Source organism: Aricia agestis, chromosome Z (assembly GCF_905147365.1).
Source record: "Aricia agestis chromosome Z, ilAriAges1.1, whole genome shotgun sequence".
NCBI lineage: Eukaryota > Metazoa > Arthropoda > Insecta > Lepidoptera > Lycaenidae > Aricia > Aricia agestis.
In genome coordinates, this window is record NC_056428.1 from 34,805,487 (window position 1) to 34,831,241 (window position 25,755).

General features: G+C 35.1%; 2 protein-coding genes across 5 annotated transcripts in view; one reads left to right on the forward strand and one right to left on the reverse strand.

The window, feature by feature from the left end:
• LOC121738639 overlaps nt 1-25,755 on the forward strand; it is an 84,867-nt gene that overhangs the window by 48,750 nt on the left and 10,362 nt on the right. The window contains exon 4 of the mRNA XM_042130831.1: nt 18,832-18,963. Coding sequence (XP_041986765.1) covers nt 18,832-18,963 — 132 coding nt within the window. The remainder of the gene's footprint in view (nt 1-18,831; nt 18,964-25,755) is intronic.
• Nucleotides 205-24,633, reverse strand: LOC121738640. 4 transcript variants are annotated; one of them, XM_042130834.1, is made up of 5 exons: nt 23,153-23,228; nt 19,473-19,485; nt 9,854-9,989; nt 3,185-3,328; nt 205-401 (listed from the first exon to the last, which is right to left on the reverse strand). In XM_042130834.1, exons 3-5 carry the CDS (start codon nt 9,985-9,987, stop codon nt 293-295), a joined length of 387 nt encoding a protein of 128 aa, XP_041986768.1. In that variant the 5' UTR covers nt 9,988-9,989; nt 19,473-19,485; nt 23,153-23,228; the 3' UTR covers nt 205-292. The 4 variants fall into 4 exon arrangements, with proteins under 4 accessions (XP_041986768.1, XP_041986770.1, XP_041986769.1 ...); XM_042130836.1 differs by lacking the exons at nt 19,473-19,485; nt 23,153-23,228 and adding an exon at nt 24,544-24,633; XM_042130835.1 differs by lacking the exons at nt 19,473-19,485; nt 23,153-23,228 and adding an exon at nt 10,093-10,126.

Here is a 25,755-nt window from a genome sequence, read left to right on the forward strand (position 1 = left end):
ACCTTTGGAATGCCATAATAAAACATAATGTTATGTAAATGAATTCACGCCTTATATGTAAGTATATAGTACACCTACTCTACATACATATTTCGTAATTTTTATTTATGTTCTTTTCATACTTGACCTCAACCTATTGTGAAGTGGTGACGTTATTCTAACAAGACTATATGACACACGTTCACAAATAAAACAATAAACATGTTTGTTGTAGTTTTCAAGTTGAATACTTGTTATATTGTATCTCAAGGATTTGGTTTTCGAAGCTAATTGGCTAATTTATTTTTAAATGTTACTGTGGTTTACTCTGTCCGACGAAGTCCTTGTAGTCCCAGGCGTCTGGCAGACGTATGGGTGGCTTGTTTATCCAGGACGTATAAGTCTCTAGGTTACAATCCGGCCTGAAAAAAATTTTAAAGTGATAAGGACCTGACGGGGTACAAGCAATTCAAAGAACCATGTCTTAAAAGTAGGTCCCCATTCTTTTATGTTTCATCTGACTTTTTAGTATTTTAATTATGTAGTTGACTTGATATCTACTTATAGTTGATTATAGGGTGAAAAGTAGTTCCTAAACCATTACCAATTTAACAATATTATATTACCCTTGAATTTAAAAGAAAAAATGAAACGAAACCGAATGCGCTGCAGGTCCTTGACCTCGTACTGCTAGACAGCTGAATAAAGATATTTTTAACAAAATTTAATACTATACTTAGGTATATTATAATTAATATATACCAGCTGCTGCGGCCTGCGTGCCAGGTAAACGACCTTTTCAGTGCCTCCCAGATTCATTCATGCATTTTTTTTATTTTTTTTATACCTGTACTTCATTGCACAGGCAGTAAATTAAATGCTGAAAGATTCTGGAACTGAACTCTGTAATATACTTACAGGGTAATATTTATTGCGAAAATATAATATTATGTAATTAATTTGATAATACTCATCTAACCATGGTCCATGAGTCATGACTCATGACTAATGGAAGACAAAAACAAAAATTGTTGCTGGCGAGTGAAATTATCTGCTTCGTCTTTGAATTGCTTACTTGGGCTTTTTGTTATTAAAAAAGTAATAAAAACAAGACATTCCAGTACTGACTACTGTACTCTTGTCTAAACATTTTTACCAATCTATTATAGATACTTACCTAATAAAGGTAATATTATGTTTGTTTTCGTCTATTATAGCTTGTTTGCAGAACTATTGGGATGATTTTAGCACAATTATAATATAGTTGTATAAACGCAGACGTTTAGCGCTAATTACCTTGGAACTTCTATGACAGTGCATCTTATATTAACAGCTTAGACAAGTGTTATAGAGTATTATAATAGTTGAGACCACGATTAGATTAATGTAGCTTAGAACGCCAACGGTTCAATGGACCGACCACTTTTAAAAGTGGCGGACAGTGGGTGGATGACGGATGCCTTAGATGGGGCATACTTACCTTCAGCAGCAGACGGCGATAGGATGATGATGATGTGGAGTAATTCAAAGTTTTTCTTTTATATCGTTGAACGTAGTCGAACAAACTTTAGAAGATTAATAAAGAAGCTCAAGATATTGATAACAGGTGCGTTTTGAATTGAGTCTCGAAAGAGGAAGTGATGTAGAGTAGTACCATGTACCCAACCGACCCGCTAAAATCCACCTGCGTTTTGCCAAAGAAGGGTGTCCCGGATCTATATAACACAGCCCACAGGACACCCACGACATCCACGTCTACTTCAAAAGAGACTTTCACCTATATTATGATAGAGTACGTAATATTTAATACCCACTGCAATTTATTACTAGTTACTACTTACTACTATTAACTCCAACTTAGTGCTTGTTCAGACACAGCGGGAACCGCGCGGTTTCGTCCCGTGCGTTTTGACCGCTCGCAGCTATTTGCAAAGGCGTTCTATTACAACGTGCACACTTAACGGCTCGGTTTCTACACGGGAAACGCGCGGTTTCCGTTTTGTCTAAACTAGCACTTAAAAGGTCTGTCAGAGGAAAAACAACTTTGAACGGACTGCAGCGTTAAATATTTGAGTGGCGGATACGTAGAGCAGTTTTTGCTATCTTCACGGTTCGCGGCGTGCTATCGGTCAGTGATCTCTAATTCAAACCGCGATAAAGATCAACCACGGTCCATGCCAGGTAAAATATGTTGTTGTGTTGGTCCATGCCAGGTAAAATATGTTGCGACTTGAAGATTTTTTTAACGCTATCTTTGTGTTCATTATTACTCAAGTGTACACTGAAGTGTATTAGATTTCAGGCCCGTATTTTTGGTCAGTACTAAGAAGCGCCTCGGCCTCAAGGCACGTTTCAGGCTCTGTGATTGGTTGGCTGTCAAAATTTGGACCAATCACAGAGGCGAACGACCAAAAATACGGGCCGATTTCGCCCGCATTTCGTTACGCCCAAACTCGATCATTGCGAAAGAAATTGCGTTTTTCTGGAATAAATCCTATTTCCTCTTTCGGGACTCAATTCAAAACCTTTCATCAAAATCTTCAGCTTCTTTATAAATCTAAGCGTTAGACGATATAAAAGTAAAAACTATACTTAATTGTTTTATGAAGAAATGCGTTACATCTAAGCAATAGGCATGATGACTATTTTTTTCTTATCGGTAATTGAAGGACACTTAAAAAATAGAAACATAGTTGAAAGAATGACTCTGATAGCTTAAAAATTCACCAAGATATGGCAATTCAAATATCTCATAAAAAAGACCTGCCCGAAACGCTCCATACAAAGTGCTACGAAAGTTTGTACGTATCGGGAGACAACTTTGTTCGACAGGTATATTAATTATTGCGTTTATGAGAGTGGTTTCACAACAAAAGTTGCTTTTATTTGCATAAGTTATCGAATTGTATACAAATATTATAAAATTTAATTGAACATAAATTCGACTTGAATATCCAACTTTAAAGGCGCTTAACAAAAAAAAAAATACAAATGCTATCAAGCTGAAATTTTGGGAACACTTATTTTTTACCGTAATTTCTTTATTTTATTAACAAAATTCGCTAATCTTTGACCTTGTCATCATCCCTATTTAACTTTTATAGTAGGCCTTTATATTAGTGCAGTAAAAGTTCGAACAAACTCTAGGTACCAACATTTATTACTTAGTGAGATTTTTAGTTTCTACTAGAAGGTCTGTTCATACTTAGCAGCCAACCATCCGATGACGCCAGTAGAGGTGACAGGCACGGGTTTCAAGCTGGGCTTCTTGGGTTTTTCCTCGGTCTCACGAACTGGTAGAGTTGCCCCGAGCTCTTGTTCTATCTTGTTCATTTCGCTTTGCAACTCCCTGGCAAATTAAAGAGATAATGATGTGAGACTTCGTGATGTCCCATCGGAAACAGTGACTTTTAGGGCAATAAAAATGTTCTATGTAGAGCATTTCTATTACGCTAAAATGTGAAAGTGGCTTATTAAAATCAAATAGCATTAGTCCGTTTGTTTTTAAGATATAAACCTGAAAAATATTTAAAATTTTGACAAAAGCTGAATTACTTATATTATTCGTTGCAACTTGCAACTATGGACTCATGAATGGAGCATGTTGCATAATATTCTAAAACTAGACGTTCCGCGCGGCTTCGCCCGCGGACGGCATATTAGATATTTCACAGACAAATTAGTCCACAAAAAATAGTAGATGATCCTTTACATGGTCTACTTCTTATCTGTGCCAAATAACATAAAAATTGCTCCAGTAGTTCGTGAGATAAATAAACCCTTTCAAATAATTTTCCCCGTTTATTCCACATTTTCCTCTATTTCTTCGCTCCTATTAGTTTTAGCGTAATAAAATATAACCTATAGTCTTCCTCCATGATAAATGGACTATCTAACACTGAAAGAATTTTCCAAATTGAACCAGTAGTTCTTGACATTAGCGCATTCAAATAAGCTTTTTTAAATAATTTCCCCCGTTTTTTTCACATTTTCCTCTATTTCTTTGCTCCTATTAGTCTTAGCGTGATAAAATATAACCTAAAGCCTTCCTCGATAAATGGGCTATCTAACACTGAAATAATTTTTCAAATTGGACAAGTAGGTAGTTCTTGAGATTAGCGCGTTCAAACAAACAAACAAACTCTTCAGAATTATAATATTAGTATAGAAGATACTCCAGTAACAAGTATTTTGGTCTGACATTAAGAAAAAAGATGTAGGAAGTTTCAAACATCTTCAACCCGCTCACAGTTATTTAAGTTCATGTCAAGAGCCTAGGCTGCAAGCGTCTCATTGTCATCGTGATTTGTTGAAGTGAGAAAGTGATACAATGAAAGAAATGAAAGAAAAAAAGGAAAAAGTGTTGTTACTTGTTTCCAAATGAACGCTTTTCTCGGTAGTAAGAACAACAGAAAACAACGTTTCAATTCTAACCTGGGTAGTAAACTTGGTCATAATTTTAAGTAAGTACTGTGCGAAAATATTACTTTATTGAATGTAAAGAATAGTAAATTCTAGATACTAGAAGCTTCTTAGTACAGAATTACTGTACGGTCTGATGTACTTTCAGGGAAGTTGATTCATAGGCAGATGGCGAAGTGCGGACATAATTAATTTGGTCGCGTAATTTCACACAAAAAATAAGCCGCCAATAGAATAAAAAAGGATGAAAATGTTATATTCCTAGTACCCCGGTATTGCTAGAGTCAATTTATATTCTCACTTTTTGCCATCAGATTCTGGTAGACCTATACTTTTATTATTATATTGGGAAACGCTGTCTTTGTATGGTTTCACATTAAAATTAATATATCATTACTTTAATTTTATTAAGAAATTAATATTATTAATTATGTTTTATAGTGTTTTTATAATGTTTCCAAAACGGATATGCGTATTTGAGTTATCAGCACTGTTGTGTAACTAATGAGCCCAGTGTGGTCTAGGGTAAAAAGTAATGTCAGCTCCAAGGCCGCTACACGACTAGGGTTGCCACCCGTACTTTATAATAAAGTATTGTACGTTATTTATGGTGATTGTACTCTGTACTTTATATTAATAATAAAGTACGCGAAAATACTTTATTTCTCTTAATTTGATTTCTGTTGAAGTCGTAAGTATTTTTCGTTAAACGAAATTTATCGATTAAATATAATACTAAAGAAAAATAAATTGTACTTTATTTTTATACTGTGTACTTTATTTTTCTTACTTATAGTAACCAATGCACTTTTAATGCAAAAATAAAAGGTGGCAACCCTATACACGACTATGAGCTAGCGTTTTAATATAAGTGTCATTATTTATGATTCACCAGCACTTTTTGCACTGCGAAAGTCCCTATTACATTATCATACCTACCTGACGAGCTGTTTTCCTCAAATATCTGCTCATTACAAGGTTGCTAAATCGCGCCAAATTATTATTACCGACGTAGTCACAATAGACATAACTACCAGTAGTTCGACTGCAAAGAAATGGACAGGTTTCAATATCTGTCAAATTCGTCGGGTTTCACTAGGATTATGAACGGAATATGCCTCGCGCTGGCTATAATTTATTTTTAAATATTTAAAATAAAGATTTCAAAATTGGACTCTGACAATTTTAATCGCATGTGCCAAAACACAAACAACAATACGACCAAAGAGGAACACGTCCATCGAATATGTCATATTTTTAAATTCGTAGTTAACAAGTTAATAACCCTAGCGACGATTTTCGTCATAATACGTCAAATTTAAGAATTTCAACATCAGTTCTAAGTCGGCATACTCTATCATTCTGTCTACTCTGACGTAGTGACAAAATAAATGAGAATTGCCTTCGGATTAACGATTTTTTTAATCGGACAAATGTCTTAGGCTATCCACAACTTATTTGACAGATTCTCCGTACTCTGTCTGTCAAGTTAAGTGGTGGATAGCCTATCCGGCACTTATCAGAAGTGGTGAAACATTATGGCCCTTAATAATAATATCTATGGACGTCTTCACACCACGTCAGTCTGGCCCCGTGCTAAGTATCTAAAGGACTTGTGTTACAGGTACCAGACAACGAAAATATAATTAATACGTTTATACTATACATATTATATATTTAAGATTTTTATTATATCATACACATATTTAATACACATCCAGACCCGGGAACATTGAAAACTTTTTGTTCCGTCGGCGGGATTTGAACCCGCGACCCCCGGCTTGAGCTACCAACGCGCTCACCACTGAGCCACAGAGGTCGTCATTATTCTCGTATTTAACTTTTGATTGGATAATATTTTCACTTTGCACTTATCCTATGAAAAACGACATTGAAGAGATAATCTTCAGTAAAAAACCTCAGAAACTAAGCGTTAGTAGAGACTAGAGTCAATTACAATTCCTTCCAGTTCGCTGGCCGCCCTTATGCTTCTTCTTCATGACTCATGAGCAATGTGCATTGTGCACTGCAACGTTAAAAGATGTTTAGGTAACAATTTGTGTTCACAAAGCTGGTTGATGGGTTTTCCTAAACTAAATTGTCTTTGGGCTTGTGCACTTTTCAATGCGCTCTTTTACGTACTTACATAATATTTCATATTATTAAGATTAAGGACACAAATAATTCTGTTCTTACTCTTTCTTTACTTAACTGCCAAAAACTACAGAGAAGCTCACTTCCTATTGTTTATCAGGACAAAATGTACGGTTTTGCCGGGTCTCTTTAGCGATGAACTAAAAGACTGAGATCAGTCGTCAAACTTCTGTGACAAAATATCAGACGAACTAAATACTAATTCAATAATGGTAATGGTCCATTTAAAAATTATTGGCCAATCTTTTTGGACGGTCCATTTAGGCAAGTACCCTGATTCTACAACATATTTTAATGTCGTTTCATAGGAAACGGACTGGATTCAACATGGAATAAAGCTGCATTTAGTAGATAATAAAACCCCCTCAGGCTTCTTACAGACGAACGGCACTTGCCGACGGCACGACTGCCGTCGACGCGTGCCGTCGACAAGTGCCGCTCGTCTGTAAGCGCTCTCACCGATTTCGGAAATAGTGGCCGGTTAAATAAAAACCAGGCTAGTTACTCAAGCGTAATTTTACAGTGTCCAGGTGCGTGCGCAGTACACAAGAGCACCCTCTATTCCTTTTACTCTCATAACGCAGTGGGAGCTGTGGGACGGACGACAGACATGGCGGGAGATCAGGCGCAGGACAGGCTTTTTACATGCCCGTCCGACGCATGGGTCATTTTACTTGTCAGACGATTGTCTGACCCATGCCCCCAGGTGACCAGTCTGCATTGTCCTAGCCAAACTTGGAAATAACATGTTTCCAACGACGGAATCGAATCCAAGACCTCCGAGTCAAGACTCGGGACGAGAGAACCACGCGCTCGCCACCGAGCCACGGAGGCTTCCGTTATTTAGTAGAATTGGAGTCAGGAATCACGAGTCTCATAAAATCGATCACTTTGTTGATTGTGTCGAATTGTGGCACCTACAGTGTTTGCACTTTAGGTGTTTGTGTGACTGAACGAATGGTCTTGAAGGTGATACTAATGTGATATTAGCAGGTGTGAGCTTAGGTTGTATAATTGTCAACATTGCCTACTAATGATTATATAATTTATACTACATATGTCATATTTTGTATGACTGTGTAGTGTGTACAAACCAGTACAAAATATTAAATATTAAAACACTATCTACACGTAACACGAAGCTGATGCATATCAAATATTATATTGTGTTGCTTTAAAGTAGGTGGATATTTTATTATATGTATTAAAGAGATGGTAAGAGGAAAATCATTATCATTTTTACTATGACAGTAATAATAATAATGTAATCTGGGATTGCTGGAGACTTCATATTTTTTTTTTCACTAAGTATTTAAAAATTACTCGTAAGTATATAAAAGACGACCTCTGTGGCTCAGTGGTGAGCGCGTTGGTAGCTCAAGGCGGGGGTCGCGGGTTCGAATCCCGCCGACGGAACAAAAAGTTTTCAATGTTGCCGGGTCTGGATGTGTATTTAATATGTGTATCATATAATAAAAATCTTAAATATATGTATAAGTAGTATAAAAGTATTAAATATATTTCCGTTGTCTGGTACCTGTAACACAAGTCCTTTAGGTACTTAGCACGGGGCCAGACTGACGTGGTGTGAATCGTCCATAGATAAAAAAAAAATTGCAATAACATCAAGCAACAAATTCTACAGCTAACTGTACTAACCAAAGAGAATATAATCACTACGTTTTAGTACTAACTATAATGGTAAAATTTTATGTGGGATAGCTAGATCGTAGAGCAGAGACTTTTTCATTATACGCAAATATTCCATTACGTTGCATCGCAGAGATGAGTAGGGGTGTGCCACTATCGATCGCCGCTAGTGAGGAGCAACACTCCCCTCGATATGTATAATGAGATGGCCGCTATAATACGGGCCACAAATTCCGATTTGTCTCATTTTGTGCAAGGAATTTATTATGTGACTAGATGACGCCCGCAAATCTGTTCGATAAAATTCGTTTATTGCAACCGTACATTTTTCTGGGATAAAAGTATCCTATGTCCTTTACTGGGGCTCAAAGTATCTCCATACAACATTTCTGAGAAATCTGTTCAAAGGTTTGGGCGTGAAGAAGTAGCGGACAGACAGTAAGACCAACAAACACACTTTCGGATATTATAAATTGCGAAAATGTGTCTGCTTTAGTATGGACATATAGGAATTAGGAAGTGGAAGAGGCTTTAAAAACACATTGTCGTCTTCTTTCATTATAATAAATGAGCAATGTTTTTCAATACCGGCCAAGTGCGTGTCGGGCCACGCACAATATAGGGTTCCGTGGTACCGCTAGATTTTGATAATATTTATATGGTCAATTAATGTACATTTATAACGTACAATACTAACAACATCATCTCGGTTAGGTTCAAAAGAATTTGAACGAAAAGTTCCTTTATGCTTCGCCAGGCTGTATCGCAAGAACCGCTATAGCTAGACTTCTGAAATTTTCACAGATTGTGTATTTCTGTTGCCGATATAACAACAAATACTAAAAAAAATATTTAAGGGGGGCGGCTCCCATTAAAAAAAAACAATTATTTATGGTTTTATAACGGTACGGAACACTTCGTGAGCGAGTCCGACTCGCACTTAGCCGATTTTTTTCTTAAGGCTGATTTACATTGATACAGTAGCTGGCGCCAGCGTCACTGGATTCCGTCGCTGGATCAGCACTGTATCAATGTAAACATGTTTCAATCCAGTCCAGCATCCATTATCCAGCACTGGATCGAAATAGACCGGCTGCCTATTTTTCGATCCAGTGAACGCCCCCCGCACGCCGGGCAGCCCGTGCCAGTGGCACTGGATCTGTATAAACACTACGTGCCAGTGAACGCCAGTCGCTGGTTGAATAAACAAAACGCGTGGTAATCGTACAGTTACCACGCGTTTTGTTTATTCAATCAACATAATATTATTGTTAAGTATCGAAAATGTTATCCAAAAAGTGGTCTGATGAGGACATGAAGATTTTTAGACAATGTTTTCAATTTCCTTCGTTTTTGTGAAACACTCATTTTTGAGGATGCAAACATGTTGTCACCGCAAAAAAGGAGAACTGACTACTGGACGCGTGTAAACGAAGGACCAAATCCATTACTGGATTCCGTCGCTGCACTGCCAATGCCAGTGCAGCGACGGAATCCAGTAATGCTGGCGCCAGCTACTGTATCAATGTAAATCAGCCTTTACTCTTTGCTTTCCTTTCTTCGCTTCTGACAATCGTTTATCGACATATTGGCTAGAAGTGTACGACACTATCGTCAGGTCGGGTCAACTGTCAACATAATATTTTACCTCTGTTCGTCAAGAAACCAACTCCATCGTTCGACCCACTGTTTCTTACAATTGTCAGCTTTCTTCCATTGTGCTCGCATCTGTACTATCTCCTGGTTTGGATCGTATTTGATAGCTCCCGTCTCCTTTTCCATTGCTGAAACCATTTTGGTATGAATATTGTCTATAGGTTTAATAATAATAAACCTTATCAGTTATTCTTTATATTACAAATAATATGAATGGTTTTCTAGGCTTACAAAATAATGAATTCTGAGGTATTTTTGATAAGACTTTGACGTTAACCAATCAAATGCGCTACGGAATAGTCAAACTCCTGTCAAAAATAATAAAATTGGCCATCAAAGAGAATGTCATATACTACGTAATTGGCCATTTATTTTCTTGCAAATGTTGCAATATAAACAAGTATTTTCCTTGTGGTCCTAGGATAACTATCTATGAACTTTGGAATCTACAAGTGAAGTCAAAGAGTGATGAAGCTGTCTGAACTTGAAGCCTGCAGTCTACATAATAAATGCAATTACGTGACACTGCTTTAAAGTTTAAGAGAGCTAGGCGACAGACGCTGCACATAGATAACTATCAAGATACGATAGTAACTTGAAAAGTTGAAACTAAAGCGCAAACTTTCAGCTTTTATAAAAGTAATGAAGTCTGGCGTTCGATGTATGCGCTGTAATATGAAGCAGTGTTTTTCAAACTTTTTTATGACGCGACCAGGGGGGTCGCGTCATAATATTTCACGACCCCACATTGGCTTTTTTTTATCATGTGTGTATTTTTGAAGATTTCCTTCTGTTAAATTGCATCCTTAACCTTTATTTTTTTTTTGAATAAAATAGTCCTTTTAACCTTTGGCGACCCCCCTACAGAAGCTTCGCGACCCCCCTGGAGGTCGGGACCCACAGTTTTGAAAAACACTGATAAAAGTAATAATCTAGCTTTAGAAGCACTTTTAAGAGGGAACGCAGGTGCAGTAGAATTTGAACGAAGAAAGTATTGCCATCACGCTTCACCCTGCGCCGGCACGTGTATTGTGATAGAGACGGAGGTAAATATTCCGTATCGCGCCACCAGCGATTTTGAGGCCGTTTTTTTTTACAGTCGCGTTATAATCTGTAAATTACACCAGAACTAGTATTGTTATGATGGCGCATGACTATTTCTGGAAAAAGAAAGTCGACGGAGCCCCGCTACTCGGGGCTCCTATTTCTGGGTGTTGTGGTCTACGTTCCAACCTAACCTAACCTACTTTTAGACTTTCTGGATAGTTTATGTTTTTGTTTTGGCGGGGGGCTGCGCCCCCCGAGCCCCTGCTTTGGTATCTGTGGCTAAGTAGTTAAGAAAGACTGACTGATGTATTTGGGACGACGGGGGGTGGGGGGGGAGACCCCCCCAAACCAAAGCCCGCCAAAACAAAAACTAACACAATCCAGAAAGTCCAAAAGTAGGTTAGGTTAGGTTGGAACGTAGACCACAACACCCAGAAATAGGAGCCCCGCGTAGCGGGGCTCCGTCGACTTTCTTTTGTAGTAGTTTGTCAATAGGAGGTTGTATTTTACAAGAGTTATTAATATTAGTGTTGCTGATTGGCAAATTTTTGACAATGGCCAATCACAAACGATAGTGAATGGAAATGGATGATAAACTCCTGGCAAAAACTGGTATTGAAATAATAAACCCAAAAAAACCCCAGAAACTAACATAAGTCCACATATTACGTACGACGTAGATAGGAATTAGGAACTGATGAGTACCTATGTGAGTTAATTAAAACCATTGAGACCAATAAAGGGTCATCAATAGATCTAATTGTCTGTGAATTAATGGAGTTTGATGGAATTGTAACAGGCCACCTACTGGCTACTTGCGATAGATCGTGCCTATCCTCGCAAATGAACTTGTGAACGGGTATGAGATTATAATATATTTTAAGGCACTCTTACTCCAAAATCCATATTAGAAGAAAAAATTAGGGGAAACCCCAAATCCAAGATGAAAGATCGAAAGTTAGCTTTTATAGCAGGCTTTGAGCGCGGCGACCGAATCAAGAAATTCGTAACGAAAAAACCTAACACCTCCATGTCCTCCATCTCCGACCGGTCGGTGCGACGGTGCCACACTTCGGCACGGTGTTTGTGTGCTTGCGACTAGACGTATGTGAATCATAATTGCAAAAATTTATAAAAAATGCTATGCAATAGCTTTACCGCGGCAGTCCCCGAGTGCCACGCGTATTTTTTAAATAAGATTCAACCTTGTCCTTATGCGATCAGTATACGGTTATATTATATGGCGTATATCACAGTGTATATGGTATTATTTAGTGTGATAAAATGTGGTTTTCTTTTATCTATAAAACTTTTACCGCTGGCCGCAGCTGTCAATACAACACGGTGTCTTCTTACCAAGGACTTCCATGATCATCATTCTCAACCTTCTTTGGATATCCTAAATCCTTGGATATTTAATGCCTTCCATTTATAAAAAATATTATAGAGTCCGAAACTAACTGCAACTATGTTTATGTATTCAAATATTTGACACAGTCCACAGAGTAAGGCTGCGTTTCCACCAGAAATGTGTTGCGACTTGCGAGGAATGTGTTTTTAAGATCCAGTAACATCAAGCTCACGTCAATGTAGCGATTCTATTGCTTCTCAAAAACACACTTCTCGCAACACATCTCTGGTGTCTGTCTGTCCATCCGTCCGTCTGTCTATCTGTATATTTTCTGTGGAACCTCCCGTTTGCAACCCGTTTGCGACCAACGAAGTCACAGTAATTATATTTTAGTCATAGGTGCAAGGAAAACCAACAAAAGAATATGACTGTAAACTTTTTGATAAATATAACAGCACTCTGTCTGTACATAAAAAGCATCTAGTTTAAACTAGGACGGATATAACAAAGAATGTTAAGCAGTTGAACTACACAAATATAATGCAACAAGTATAAAAGTTTAGGCGCCGCGTGCGCTACCATAAACGCAACTAGGTCGATTAGAAAGTGTTATCTCTTAATATAGACTAGTTAATGTTACAACGACATAATGTATTGCAGACAGACAGGCACAGTATATAACTATTCCGTTGAATATTCTCGACAACGCAATGTTCTTAGATATATTTTAAACCAGTGGTACCTAAGTCCTAACTTTTTTTTCATACAGGCCACAATCATGTAACTTACAATTATAGGTCTTGGTGTCGCGGGCCGCAACAAAATTTTTAGGGTGAAAATATAATGGTACAGTCAACTTAGGCTTAAATTAGGTAAGACCCTCGGAATTCGAGATACCCAGCTGCAAGTCTGTAAATATTTGTATATTGGCACCCTAAATATAAATAAACCCTAAAAAAAATAAACCCTAAAACCCTAAACCCTAAACCCTAAAAAATATAAAAAATAAAGCTTCATAATTTCTTAACTAAGCTTCGCAGATATTTTATTTTGCTCTAAACTAAATGATTTAGTCCTTTTTGTCTAAAATATATTTATAATTTACCTAAATAAGCAATTTTTCTGAATATATTTTCTTTTTTTTTTACTTTAAAATGGTTGCAGTTTCTGAACCCACCGCTAAAATAAAAAAATGCTCTTATTATTTTTTTATCAGATTTACCTAATGTACAAAACCTACTAGGTCTCCATGACGCTCGAGTGACTACAAAAATAGCACCCTCCCCTCCTAGACTATATTGAACATGTCCCAAAAATAAAATTGCGTCCTCTAAAAATGCAAAGCTCGTGTAACATTTCAATAGACAATAACCACAGTGACTACCTACTGAGACAGGTAGACAGCAGAAGAAAGACCGTTTTATTTATTTTATTAAAGTTCCTCCCCCTAACATTATCAGGGCTCGTTCATTCATAATTTTATTTTTTGGCTTTCCACATTAGTGTAATACAATTTTTATTTTTCAAACAAACAAATTATTAATTACAAATAAAACTAAAATTAAATACAATGTCACTATTATAAAACTCAATAAAACAGCGGCACAATACAAAAAAATATCACAGCTGTTAACCTATCAATAGAACCTAATTATCATAGATTATAATATTGCTATTTCTCTTATAAACTACACCCACGATCATCCTGTAAAATGCTAGGAAGATGTCCCGCTTTTTCCCCCCCCCCAGGATGGATGGCAGATTCTCACCCGTTATCGATGTGCCCAATTTTTGTTCAATATCGTATCTGGGCATTTTCAAAAAAATGTGTACCCCTGGTTTTTACCTTGTCCCTTGACTTCGCTACAGATTATTTGTAAAAAATTACATACTAACATTTTGTAATTTTAATGTAGGAGCAAAAACAAGTTTTCTTTTATTAAAATACATTCACGTTTGTATAAAATTTTATTTAGTATGAGATTTATAAGGGTTTTTAAGTACCGAAACCTATTAAATTCACCTGTCCCCTTCCCAGAAGTTGTAACAAAATCTTTAATAACTATTTTTTTTCTTAAAGTAAGTTACTTAAAAAACATATGTTAGATTCCTAAATACTTAATGTATCAATTGAATGTTTTGTTGTTGAAAAATCTAACATAATTTAACTACAAATTAATTAAAATTATAATCATGAAAAAACAACCCGGCCGGAATGTTCGGTTTAGTGACCGTTTTTTTTAGTTTTATAAACATACTACAAAAATATTTTCGGCACTAAATAATAGCACTATATTTCATTGTACATCGAAAAACTTCAATTTGAATTTAGTAGTTAAAAATTTGCTACAAGACGCGGACGCAGGTTGGATGGTTCTTCAGGAACGGTTTATTTGTTCAGATAAGTGACCATATTTTGTACGCATTATTACACTTTCTCCAACTGTTTTTACTGTTGACACGTTGTAAAATTAGCTTAGTATTTAGTAAAAAAAATGAAATTGTGATAACTATTATCGGTTATTTACAAACACTTTAAAAGTAAAAGAAAGTAATATTACGTGACTTCCGACTTGTGACTTTTCCTATGGTCACATATAATGGAACGGACAAGTCACAACAGGCGGAAAGCATAAGGCTTAGTTCACATTTTAAATAAATTATTTTTTTATTCACAGATTTTATTAAGAAAATTGGTGATTTTTAAACTGGTACGATTAACGTACAAATATATTTTTTATTACTTATGTGTTAAGGTGACGCCGCGTTAAAGTAAAAAACCGTTTTGGATATGTTTTAGATTGCTAGTTTTCTTTGCATCTAGACATCGGATTATATGCATTGCATACTTGCATATGCAAATGCATATTATAATGTCACTTTTTAGGCGATAGTGCATATTTTGGCAATTTTGCATATTTCGGTAGTTTAACTTCTATGGGCATTAAGATGGCAATCGGAAAATGTTGGTAGACAATTATTATTGGCGTATAATAAATAAATAAAAACTAAAAAGGCTTTATTTCAAAAAATTAAAAATTTTGATTTTATGAAATTATAAAAATTGGCGCTTTTATTAATGTCACTACCGGAAAAGTCTTAAAAATAATAATAAATTGTAACATTAAGAGGATTCCACACCGCCGTTTTTTCCATACAAACGTTGTCCCCTGTTTCCTCCCTGGATAATGCTAGTAGAGTTATAATTTTTTTCCTGAATATCTACGGCCACTAATACAATGTCCCTATGTTTTCTTTTTTTTCATAATTTAATTATTAAATAAGATATGAACGTTCAAAAACCCAAAAAAATGGCCAGATTTTCCACTGTGTTCAAACGTCCAGAAAACAGATTTGGATAGGTTATACAAAAAAAGCAAAACATAGGAACACAGCTCAAGCCTTTTTTTAATCTTTAATGAAAAAAGTACTTAAATCGGATAAGTTTTGGAGAAGGAATCAGGGGACAACGAATCGTTGATTTTCTGGATTTTCTGCAGTTGTCTCTATCGCGTTCTGCGGTATAGGCTTGAGGTAAGGGAGACAGCTATAGATATTACGCGTACTTTTTTTTCATTTCTCTAGCCGCTGTGGTATCCTCTTAAGTTACTTTTGATTGATTGATTAAATACTGACAATGAACTTTAATTTCTTAGCTTTAGTCATTGCTGAGAAAAATCGATATCGCTACAGCCAAATTATAAAGGCGTCGACTTTACTTAACAATAACAAATATACTATTTAAAATTTAAGTACCTAAAAGTTTTATTTTTTTTAATAATTTTGATTTTATTTCCACTACTTTTCTATCAGTAAAGTTGAAAATCATTTTGTGTCGTTGATATTTGCAGATTTATAATAACTAGACATCAGATTATATGCATTTGCATACTTGCATATGCAAATGCATATAATGTCACTTTTTAGGCGATAGTGCATATTATGGCAATTTTTCGTTGATAGTGCATATTTCGGTAGTTTAACTTCCATGGGCATTAAGATTGCAATCGGAAAATGTTGGTAGGAAATTATTATTGGCGTATAATAAATAAATAAAAAGTCTTTATTTCAAGAAATTAAAAATCCTGGATTTTATGAAATTATAAAAATTGGCGCTTTTATTAATGTCACTACCGGAAAAGTCTTCAAAAAAATAATAAATTTTAATATTAAGTGACTTTTGATTGTGCATATTTTGTGCATATTTCGACCATTTTTCGTGCATATTTGCATGGATATTTCGGCACTTTGATCGTGCATATAATCCGATGTCATTAATAACTTAGGAATTCGCAGACATGTGAACACATCTTTATGATTATGAGATGTTCGTCCCTCTAATTAATGAAGTTAAATCTATGAAATCAAAGAATTTTTTACTTTTATAAGTAGTGCAACAATAAAAATGTTTAAATAAAAGGTTTTTGTGTTATAAAAACTTCTTTATATATGTTAAATATTACTTACTCATGTAAAAAAATGAAAAATAACCTAGTGGATAGGTCACATAGTCACACAATGGATTAAAAATAATTGCTACTCTTGTTGATCCTTGAAATTATCAAAATTTTTTTTAATAAACAATTAAATATGCATTTCATTAGATTAAATTAACGAAGAAATCCATTTATTGCTGTATTTTTTTGTATTAAATTATATTTTACATTTAGTCGCACAACGGAATCTGTTTCGTCGAAAACTCGATTTTGTTTCAATAATATCAGAATAATATAACGTTTTCAGCGTTCTTTTTAACTTATTCCATTAGTTCAATATTTTTCCTTGTATATGACATTCAAATAAAGGTAAATAAATGACCTTAAAAAATATAGACATATTTTTGCAAGGGTACACGTTTTTTTGAAAATGCCCATCTATTGCTAGCAAAAATTGGACACTCGAGTAGCAGGTGAGGAACCGTATTTGGACAACCAAGGGGATAATATTATAATATCACCTCTTTGCTCAATACTAGCTATTAATTAGCACAATAATTAGTCAATACTCAATAGCGATGTACCTATTCCAATCTTTAATTTAAGTACCCTTACCTATTTATTCGAAAATAGATAATAATGATAATACTAATAATTGTATACAGTATCTTAATAAGATCAATATGGTAATATAGGATAATGTTATGTGTATGAGAGTCCAAGAACTTCTAGAAGAAATCCATAATAACTTAAAACATTGCTTAAACTTAGGCATCCATTACACGGTAGGTTTTGCTGTCAGTTTTACCACAGTCATGACTGTGAGTGTTGAATAACCTGCCGTGTAATGCAGTGACTGAAGTTTGCATGAAATTGATTGACAGTTATCTGGATATTTTGGTTTTTATGCAACCATGCAACCATCAATCATGACTATTGAGTAAACATTTAATGGCATTTCGTCAATCACGCGTCAGTCAGTCAGTCGTCCATAATTATCTTGCGTGAAAACGTGTATTCTTTGTGAAGTTTTGCGTATGACTGACAATCAGTCGGAATGACTGTGTAATGTGAAATTATTTCCAACACTCACCAACAGTCAAACAAAAGATTGATGGAATTGACTGACCAGGGCATGACCGTCTATAAATGGACCCCTTATTAGAGACGTCACAAAAGTTACCTATCATCATTGACATCATAACGCGAGCGAAAAACTTTGGATCCCTTTTGACGAAAAATGCGGAAACGTAGGAGAATGAAATTTTGCACAGTTATATTTTATATGTTGAAGGAGTGCTTCGAGCTAATATTGTTTTGAAATTATGCTTTTGTCATACATTTTTTTAACAAATTAAATATACACACACTACAATGTGCACAAATCTTTTTGAATGACAAGCCTTTTACATACGAATTACACTCTTTTGTTTATGGTTGAAGTCTGTTGTCAAGTAAAAAATTAATGGATTGTTGTTTTTTTATTAAATCTGAAATAGTCAATAGGTACTTTTGGGTACTTTAAACGGGGAGCTAAAAGAAGATAATTATTAAAAAGGTCGAATTTCGACCATTGGGCGATCTCTAGATATAAAAATACAAGCGTCATAGCACCCCTAATTAGCTGACAATCTCCTCTCTTCTGTTTGGACGGGTTTCCATTAACGATCGATACCGTTTGCCTTTGAACTATGTTCGAACCCCGTTACTTCACTCACAGCTTCAGTTTTATTACAAAGACAACGTACTATTCTTTTTAAAAAGCTATAGATTTATGAAACGAAATAAGTAAAAACTTTATTGTGAATGTAGGTTAGTTTGTTCATTGCTTCCTACTGAAAACCGTGATTCTAGGTCAATTGCTTATGTAAGTTCCGGATATTATTAATCACTAGCTATTTGACCGAGCTTTGCTCGGTATTCGATGAAAATGACATTTTCTAAAAATGATTCCTAGCTAGATCGATTTATCGCCCCCGAAACCTCCTATATACTAAATTTCATGAAAATCGTTGGAGCCGATTCCGAGATTCCAATTATATAAGTATAGGATATTATTTCTTCGCATTATAAAATGTAGAAATGTTTAAAATGGAAAATAATAAATAAATAATATGACCTTTTTTTTGTTTTCAGGGTGTCCTTTGGAAGTTCCAAAGGTTCCATGGTAGAGACTTTAATATATGAAAGTCCCCTACAAGAGGAACCAGAGAGCAGCCCGCCGCCAATCCAGGAGACTGCCTTCCCGTACACGCCCGTCGAAGACGAGTACGTTTTATTTATCTAATGAGTATGTTATATTCATTTCATTTCAGCATAATGGCGAATTTAATTTCCAATTTACCTAATATAGGTATTAGCAAAATTTTGTAAATGTTAATAAAGGTGTTGCAGGCGTTTTAAAGGCAGAATCGTTTGAAGTTTCACGGATGGGTTCCGAATCCGAATCCGAAATACGAAGTTGCTAGACAGTACGCTGGCGACAGGTATTATAAAGTAAAAAAAAGTCTAAGGTGCACGGTGAAAGACTGCTGTCTGGATCTTATCAAGGTACCTAGGACAATAGTCATATCGCGCGGAATGGTGGCTTATTGTATTAATAAAATATTCACGCCAAGTTAACTTGGTCTCTTCTCTCTTGGGAGGTTATTGTATAGTACGCATACCTGAGTGATAACGGATCAAAGCTGGTACCGTTGAAAATATACTATCTGCTTCTTCGATCAGTAATATAAGTAAGTATATTAGTGATCGAAAATCTGCTTACTTAAATAGACCACCTTATAAAACCTTCATAAATAGCTATCTATCCCGGTAAACGTTGTTTTGCCATATAAAGTAGGTATTTTGCCAATATTATCATTTTATTGAAGTGGCTATAAGTAGGTATTGGCATTTGGCACCATGGCAACGTCCCTCGCTATCCCATGATTTTCATCAAAATCGGTTCAGCGGTTTAGGTGCAAATCATTTTTGTTTATCACACGGGTACTGTACCTTTTTCCTGGATGTAAAGTACCTATCCTATGTCCTTTTCCGAGACATAACATATCGAAATCCATGTAGCGGTATAAGCAGAAATCATTTTTAATGAATGCCTGGGAACCGTCCATATTTTCGGAATAAAAAGGATCCTATGTCCTTTCCCGGGACTCAAAGTATCTCCATGCCAAATTTCAAAAAAATCGGTTCAGCGGTGTGGGCGTGACCAGGTAATTTTATAACATTTTCTTAAAATAAGCACATAAAGTTTTGAAAGAACAAATCAGAATTTTGCATTCATGTATTAAATCACATAGGACATTAATGCTAAATGCAATAAGCCCTATAGCAATTTTGCATTAACCATTTTTATACTTTTCTCTTAGAACTGAATGTAAATTTTTTTTTTTTCATAAGTACTTAATCATAATCTACGCATTTCAACAAAAAAAAATATCGCATACCAACATTTTTTTTTTTGCTTAAAATGAGCAGAAAATAAAGATTTAAATTCCAAAAAAACTTAAAACGCTGATATACAGGATAGTACACCAATCCTTAACAGTATCCATAATATTATCTTATATCTTTAAAATATATATATATATATATATATATATATATATATATATATATATATATATATATATATATATATATATATATATATATATATATATATATATATATATATATATATATATATATATATATAAGTATATCCATACTAATATTATAAATGCGAAAGTATCTCTGTCTGTCTGTCTGTCTGTCTTGCTTTGACGCCAAAACTACTGAACCGATGGCAATGAAATTTTGTATACAGTTATTCTAGAGTCTGAGAAAGGACATAGGCTACATTTTGATGTGGGAAAATATCTTATTTCCATGAAAATATCGATGAAAATGAATTCGCATTGCGCGTGGCCAGCGCTCATCCCGGGGGTCCTGGGTTCGAGTCCCGCAGGCGGAACAAAAAGTTTTCAATGTTCCTGGGTCTTGGATGTGTATTAAAATAAAATTTCAAAAATCTTAAACATATTTTATGTATAATATTATAAAAAATTCAGAAATATATCGATGGAATGAACATTTTAGTTCTAATACGATTCAACAGATGGCGTTTTATTTTTTACTTTATTGTAACACTAGCTGTTGCCCGCGACTTCGTCCGCGTGGACTTCAGTTTATAGCGCGCGATGTCAACAAAATTGGTTTTAAAAGCTTTTATAAAAAAAAACCTGGTACCCCTTAAATCAATACAGCTGTGCAGTGTGCACACAATAAGTATTTAATTTTTTTATATTAAACTTTATATTTTATGCCAAATTTTAAAGCTTATTTAGCCCTCCAATTACACAACTTTACCCATAAACTATTTATCATTGATAGATTTAAGGTTACGTCACTGCACAGATAAAGTACTGACTTATTTAATACCGTAGAATAGATATAACAATCGAAAAAAATCGAAACTTAAATGTAAGATAATACCACGTCTTATAGAAAGACTTTTGAGCAAGCGTCAGCGTGATGTAGAAGACGCACGGCGCCATCTATTATGAATTGTTGGAACTAACTTAATTTGAACAAATTTACGCATTTTCACCCCCTTACAACCCTTTTTTCCAGTAAAAAAGTAGCCTATGTCCTTTCTCAGGCTTTAGACTATCTGTATACAAAATTTCATTACAATCGGTTCGGTAGTTTTGGCGTTTGGCGTGAAAGCGAGACTGACAGACAGACAGACAGACATACAGAGATACTTTTGGCGTTTGGCGTGAAAGCGAGACTGACAGACAGACAGACAGACAGAGATACTTTCGCATTTATAATATTAGTATAGATGATGTGCACACTGCACAGCTGTTTTTGGGTATTTTGATTAATTAAGGGCCGCGCTACACCGGAATGGCAGCGGCGAGGCGAGCACTTTCAGCGCTGCCATTCCGGTGTAGAGGAGTACCTAAGAGGGGTACCACTTACCAGGGTTTTAAAAAGTTTTTAAATTTGACACAAATTTTGTTGACACCGCGCGCTATAAACTAAAGTCCACGCGGACGAAGTCGCGGGCAACAGCTAGTAGGTATATATATATATATATATATATATATATATATATATATATTCATGAAATTTAGTATATAGGGGGTTTCGGGGGCGATAAATCGATCTAGCTAGGAATCATTTTTAGAAAATGTCATTTTATTCGTGTTTTATCGAATACCGAGCAAAGCTCGGTCAAATAGCTAGTAATAATTATAAGAAGATGTAATAATGTGCTAGACGTTCCGCGTGGCTTCGCTCGCTTATAAATTAGATATTTTACTGACAAATTAGTCCACAAAAATAGCCTATGATATTTCACGTGGTATATACTTCTTATTTGTGCCAAATAACAGAAAAATTGCTCCAGTAGTTCGTGAGATAAGCCCTTTCGAATAATTTCCACCGTTTTTTCCACATTTTCCTCTATTTCTTCGCTCCTATTAGTCTTAGCATGATAAAATGTAGCCTATATCCTTTCTCGATAAATGGGCTATCTAACACAGAAAGAATTTTTCAAATCGGACCAGTAAGTAGTTCCTGAGATCAGCGCGTTCAAATAAACCCTTTCAAATAATTTCCCCCCGTTTTTCCACATTTTCCTCTATTTCTTCGCTCCTATTAGTCTAAGCATGATAAAATATAGCCTATAGCCTTCCTCAATAAATAGGCTATCTAACACTGAAAGAATTTTTCAAATCGGACCAGTAGTTCCTGAGATTAGCGCGTTCTAACAAACAAACAAACTCTTCCGCTTTATAATATTAGTATACAGTGTGTAACAAAAATAAGTGATAATACTTTAGGGTGTGTACGTGTTCCTTGTAGAGAGTTCACTGTGAAAGTAGCAGCGCTGAAAGACGAAATTTTTTTTTCACTTTTGTATGGGCAAGGGCCCGAGCGTCACGACTTCACGAGTTTTCCCATACAAAAGTGAAAAAATTTTTTTGTCTTTCAGCGCTGCTACTTTCACAGTGAACTCTCTACAAGGTACACGTACACATCCTAAAGTATTATCACTTATTTTTGTTACATCCTGTATAATAATATATTATTATCTCTTTTATTTTTGTCTCTTTTATGTGTTTTTAACAATTAAGTTTTTTTTATCGTTGTTTTAGTGTTGCAAATAAAGAATTATTATTACTTATTATTATAAAGGTAAGTACGTTCTACATTACATTTTGTAAACACGTAGGGAAAGTGTCTAAGAGCTCGCTCAAGTTAATTTTTTTTTTAAATGATAAAATACGAAAACGAAATAAAACAATAAATTTTATACTTACCCGAATGCACTCCATTAAAATATAAATTTAGCTGGCAGTAAAATTTTATCCTCGTATACCTAACATAAAAATAACCTACGAATCATAATAATTTTAACCAGAAATTATTAATAAAATTACCTAGTTAAAATAGGTTTACAAACATACAATACCGCTTTGCAATACGTACAAAATAATACCGAGAATCTCGCATAGAAAGGAAACTATTTTAAAATAAACGAAAGATCGAATCGTGAGTCGTGCGGTTCGAGAAAATCACAGTAGGTATAGCAATATAGGGATATGTCATATTGCTATACTGTGAGAAAATCGTGAATGAACGTCACTAGTTCGTCGTTCGGTTGTTGAGTGTTGGCACGAAATAGAGTACTCGTTGTGTACCGCTCGCTCGGCGCTCCGCTCCATTCGCCACGAGTGCCACGACCAAATATAATATACTAGTAATCTGTGGCCACGACCGCCGCGCGCGGAACGCGACTTCCGAGATCAGTGTTCCCAACTTAGGGGTTTTCCCCCCAGATTTAGGGGTTAAATAAGTGAGACGAGATTTTTTTACTTTTTAATATTTTTAAATTGTTGATATTAATATTAATTATTTCTTGACCTAGCGACTTCTAGCGACATCTATTACGTAATTCTATGACCACTCTGTGGTGACTGGCGGCAATACTGATGGTCCGATTTACATTAAATCGTAATGATGTCACTTGTGCAACATTTAATCCAACAAATAAAATGTTGAATTTATTCAATAATAAGATGTACGACTTCAAAACATCTGAATCTTCAGATGAAGATGAAATATTTAACATATTAAATCAATTATTATAAAAAAAATATTTAAAACATATTTCAGTATAGTATTTCTAAACTATTATATATATATATATATATATATATATATATATATATATATATATATATATATATATATATATATATATATATATATATATATATATATGCATACTAGCTGTCCCTGTGAACTTCGTGTCACTTTAAAACCTTCCCTGGACTTCTACGAATATTTTAAGACTAAAATTAGCCCAATCCGTTCAGCCGTTTTCGAGTTTTAGCGTTACTAACATAATTGAAAATCCATATATATATATATAGATTTTAGGGGGAAAACAGAAAAATTAAGGCGATTTTAGGGGTTTTTGACACCAATTTAGGGATAAATATTTTTGAGAGGTGGTAACACTGTCCGAGATCGATGTTGTGACTTGTGAACGTAGTGGAAACACTGTTGTGCTGTTCAATCTGCTAACCCAACCCTACAACTTGTGCGGATGTTTTCATTTGTGATAAAATTGTTTATAATCGTTTATATACTGTGATTAGTAGTAAAAGTTACCGAGTGCCGGCTAGAATTGACTCTAGAAAAGGTATGTATTTACACAATTCACGACATTATCGCTACGCTGCGCACAAGATTTTGCTCGCCGAAATCATTATTTTGATATTGAAATATTGACTTTTTTAGATTATTGATAAAATATATCGAACCGGTATAATATGCGCTTGCACTAACCTTGCCAAATAATGTGATTTGCAAAATTTTACTGGGTGGAGAATTCGGTCATAATGACGTCACTAGGACTGAATTAATAAACACAAAAACGTTTTCCGTTCCATCTAGCACTGCTCAGCACAAGGTCATCACTCATCATCAGAGTACGTGTAGTACACATTTATTTTCGTATAGTTTTATAGCCTCTATTTATATTTTGATAGTGATCGTAACCCTACATCGGGGACCCGCCCTGTGCCATATTAACTTGTGGCTCATTGCACGGACGCGCTGCTATGCGATTATATTTTGTTACAGTCACTGTTACAGTTATTGCTTTCTACTGTATGCTTTTTACGGTATTCTCGCCCTATAAACAATTTCCCTATAAAAATAAAACGAGTACCTACTTACATTATATTATGTAATAAAATTGTTTTTCTTTATCATAATATATATTTTGATTCATGTGATAAATTATATTAGCAGAATCCAAATTGGCTTGCATTCGGTTGTAGACTGTAGTAGGTATCAATTGTTTATGTTTAAAATCTTTGAGATGTATTTTAGTGCTCAGTGATTTAATAAAATCATCTAGATTATAAATACTTAAACAATAGTTTAAGTTTCTTCAATAAAAAATGCACAAAAATTGTTAAGTAAGTACTATAATAATAATAATAATAATAATAATAAAGCTTTTTATTCCGAACTTCAAAGTTTTTCTAACTGGGTACACATTAGTTTAAACACTGATTATAAAATGTCTCTACGTTCGGTGTGCCTTATGGCATAGGCCTCCTCCAGCACTTTCCACTGTTTTCTATCAGTTGCAATTCTTGGCCACAGGGGGCCCAAAGTCCATTTCAATTCGTCCTCCCATCTTCTCACTTTGCGACCACGGCTATTTGAACCATCTCTTGGATACCAGACTGTTACTTGCTTGCTCCATTTATCAAGTTTGCAACGGAGCATATGCCCTGTCCATCTCCATTTTAGTCTGTCTATATGTGCAAGTATGTCAGTTAGTTTAGTTTTCTGCCTGATATCCGCATTCCTGACTTTATCTTTTAATTTTAATCCGAGCATGCTCCTTTCCATGGCTCGCTGACATTTCCATGGCTCGCTGTCATTTTGCAAGTTTTTCTCTTTGGTTTCTTGGCAAAGCCCAGGTTTCGCAGCCATAGGTGATGCAGGGAAGAATGCACATATCAAAAGTCTTCTTCTTGGTTC

Excerpts from the sequence above, each read along its gene's own strand:
- LOC121738640 (XM_042130833.1), bottom strand. The coding sequence starts at position 9,999 with ATGGTTTCAGCAATGGAAAAGGAGACGGGAGCTATCAAATACGATCCA. Across the intron at positions 3,329-9,853 it reads TGGTTTCTTGACGAACAGAG|GGAGTTGCAAAGCGAAATGA; the intron begins GTAAAATATTAT and ends TTAATTTGCCAG. Across the intron at positions 402-3,184 it reads ATCGGATGGTTGGCTGCTAA|GCCGGATTGTAACCTAGAGA; the intron begins GTATGAACAGAC and ends AATTTTTTTCAG.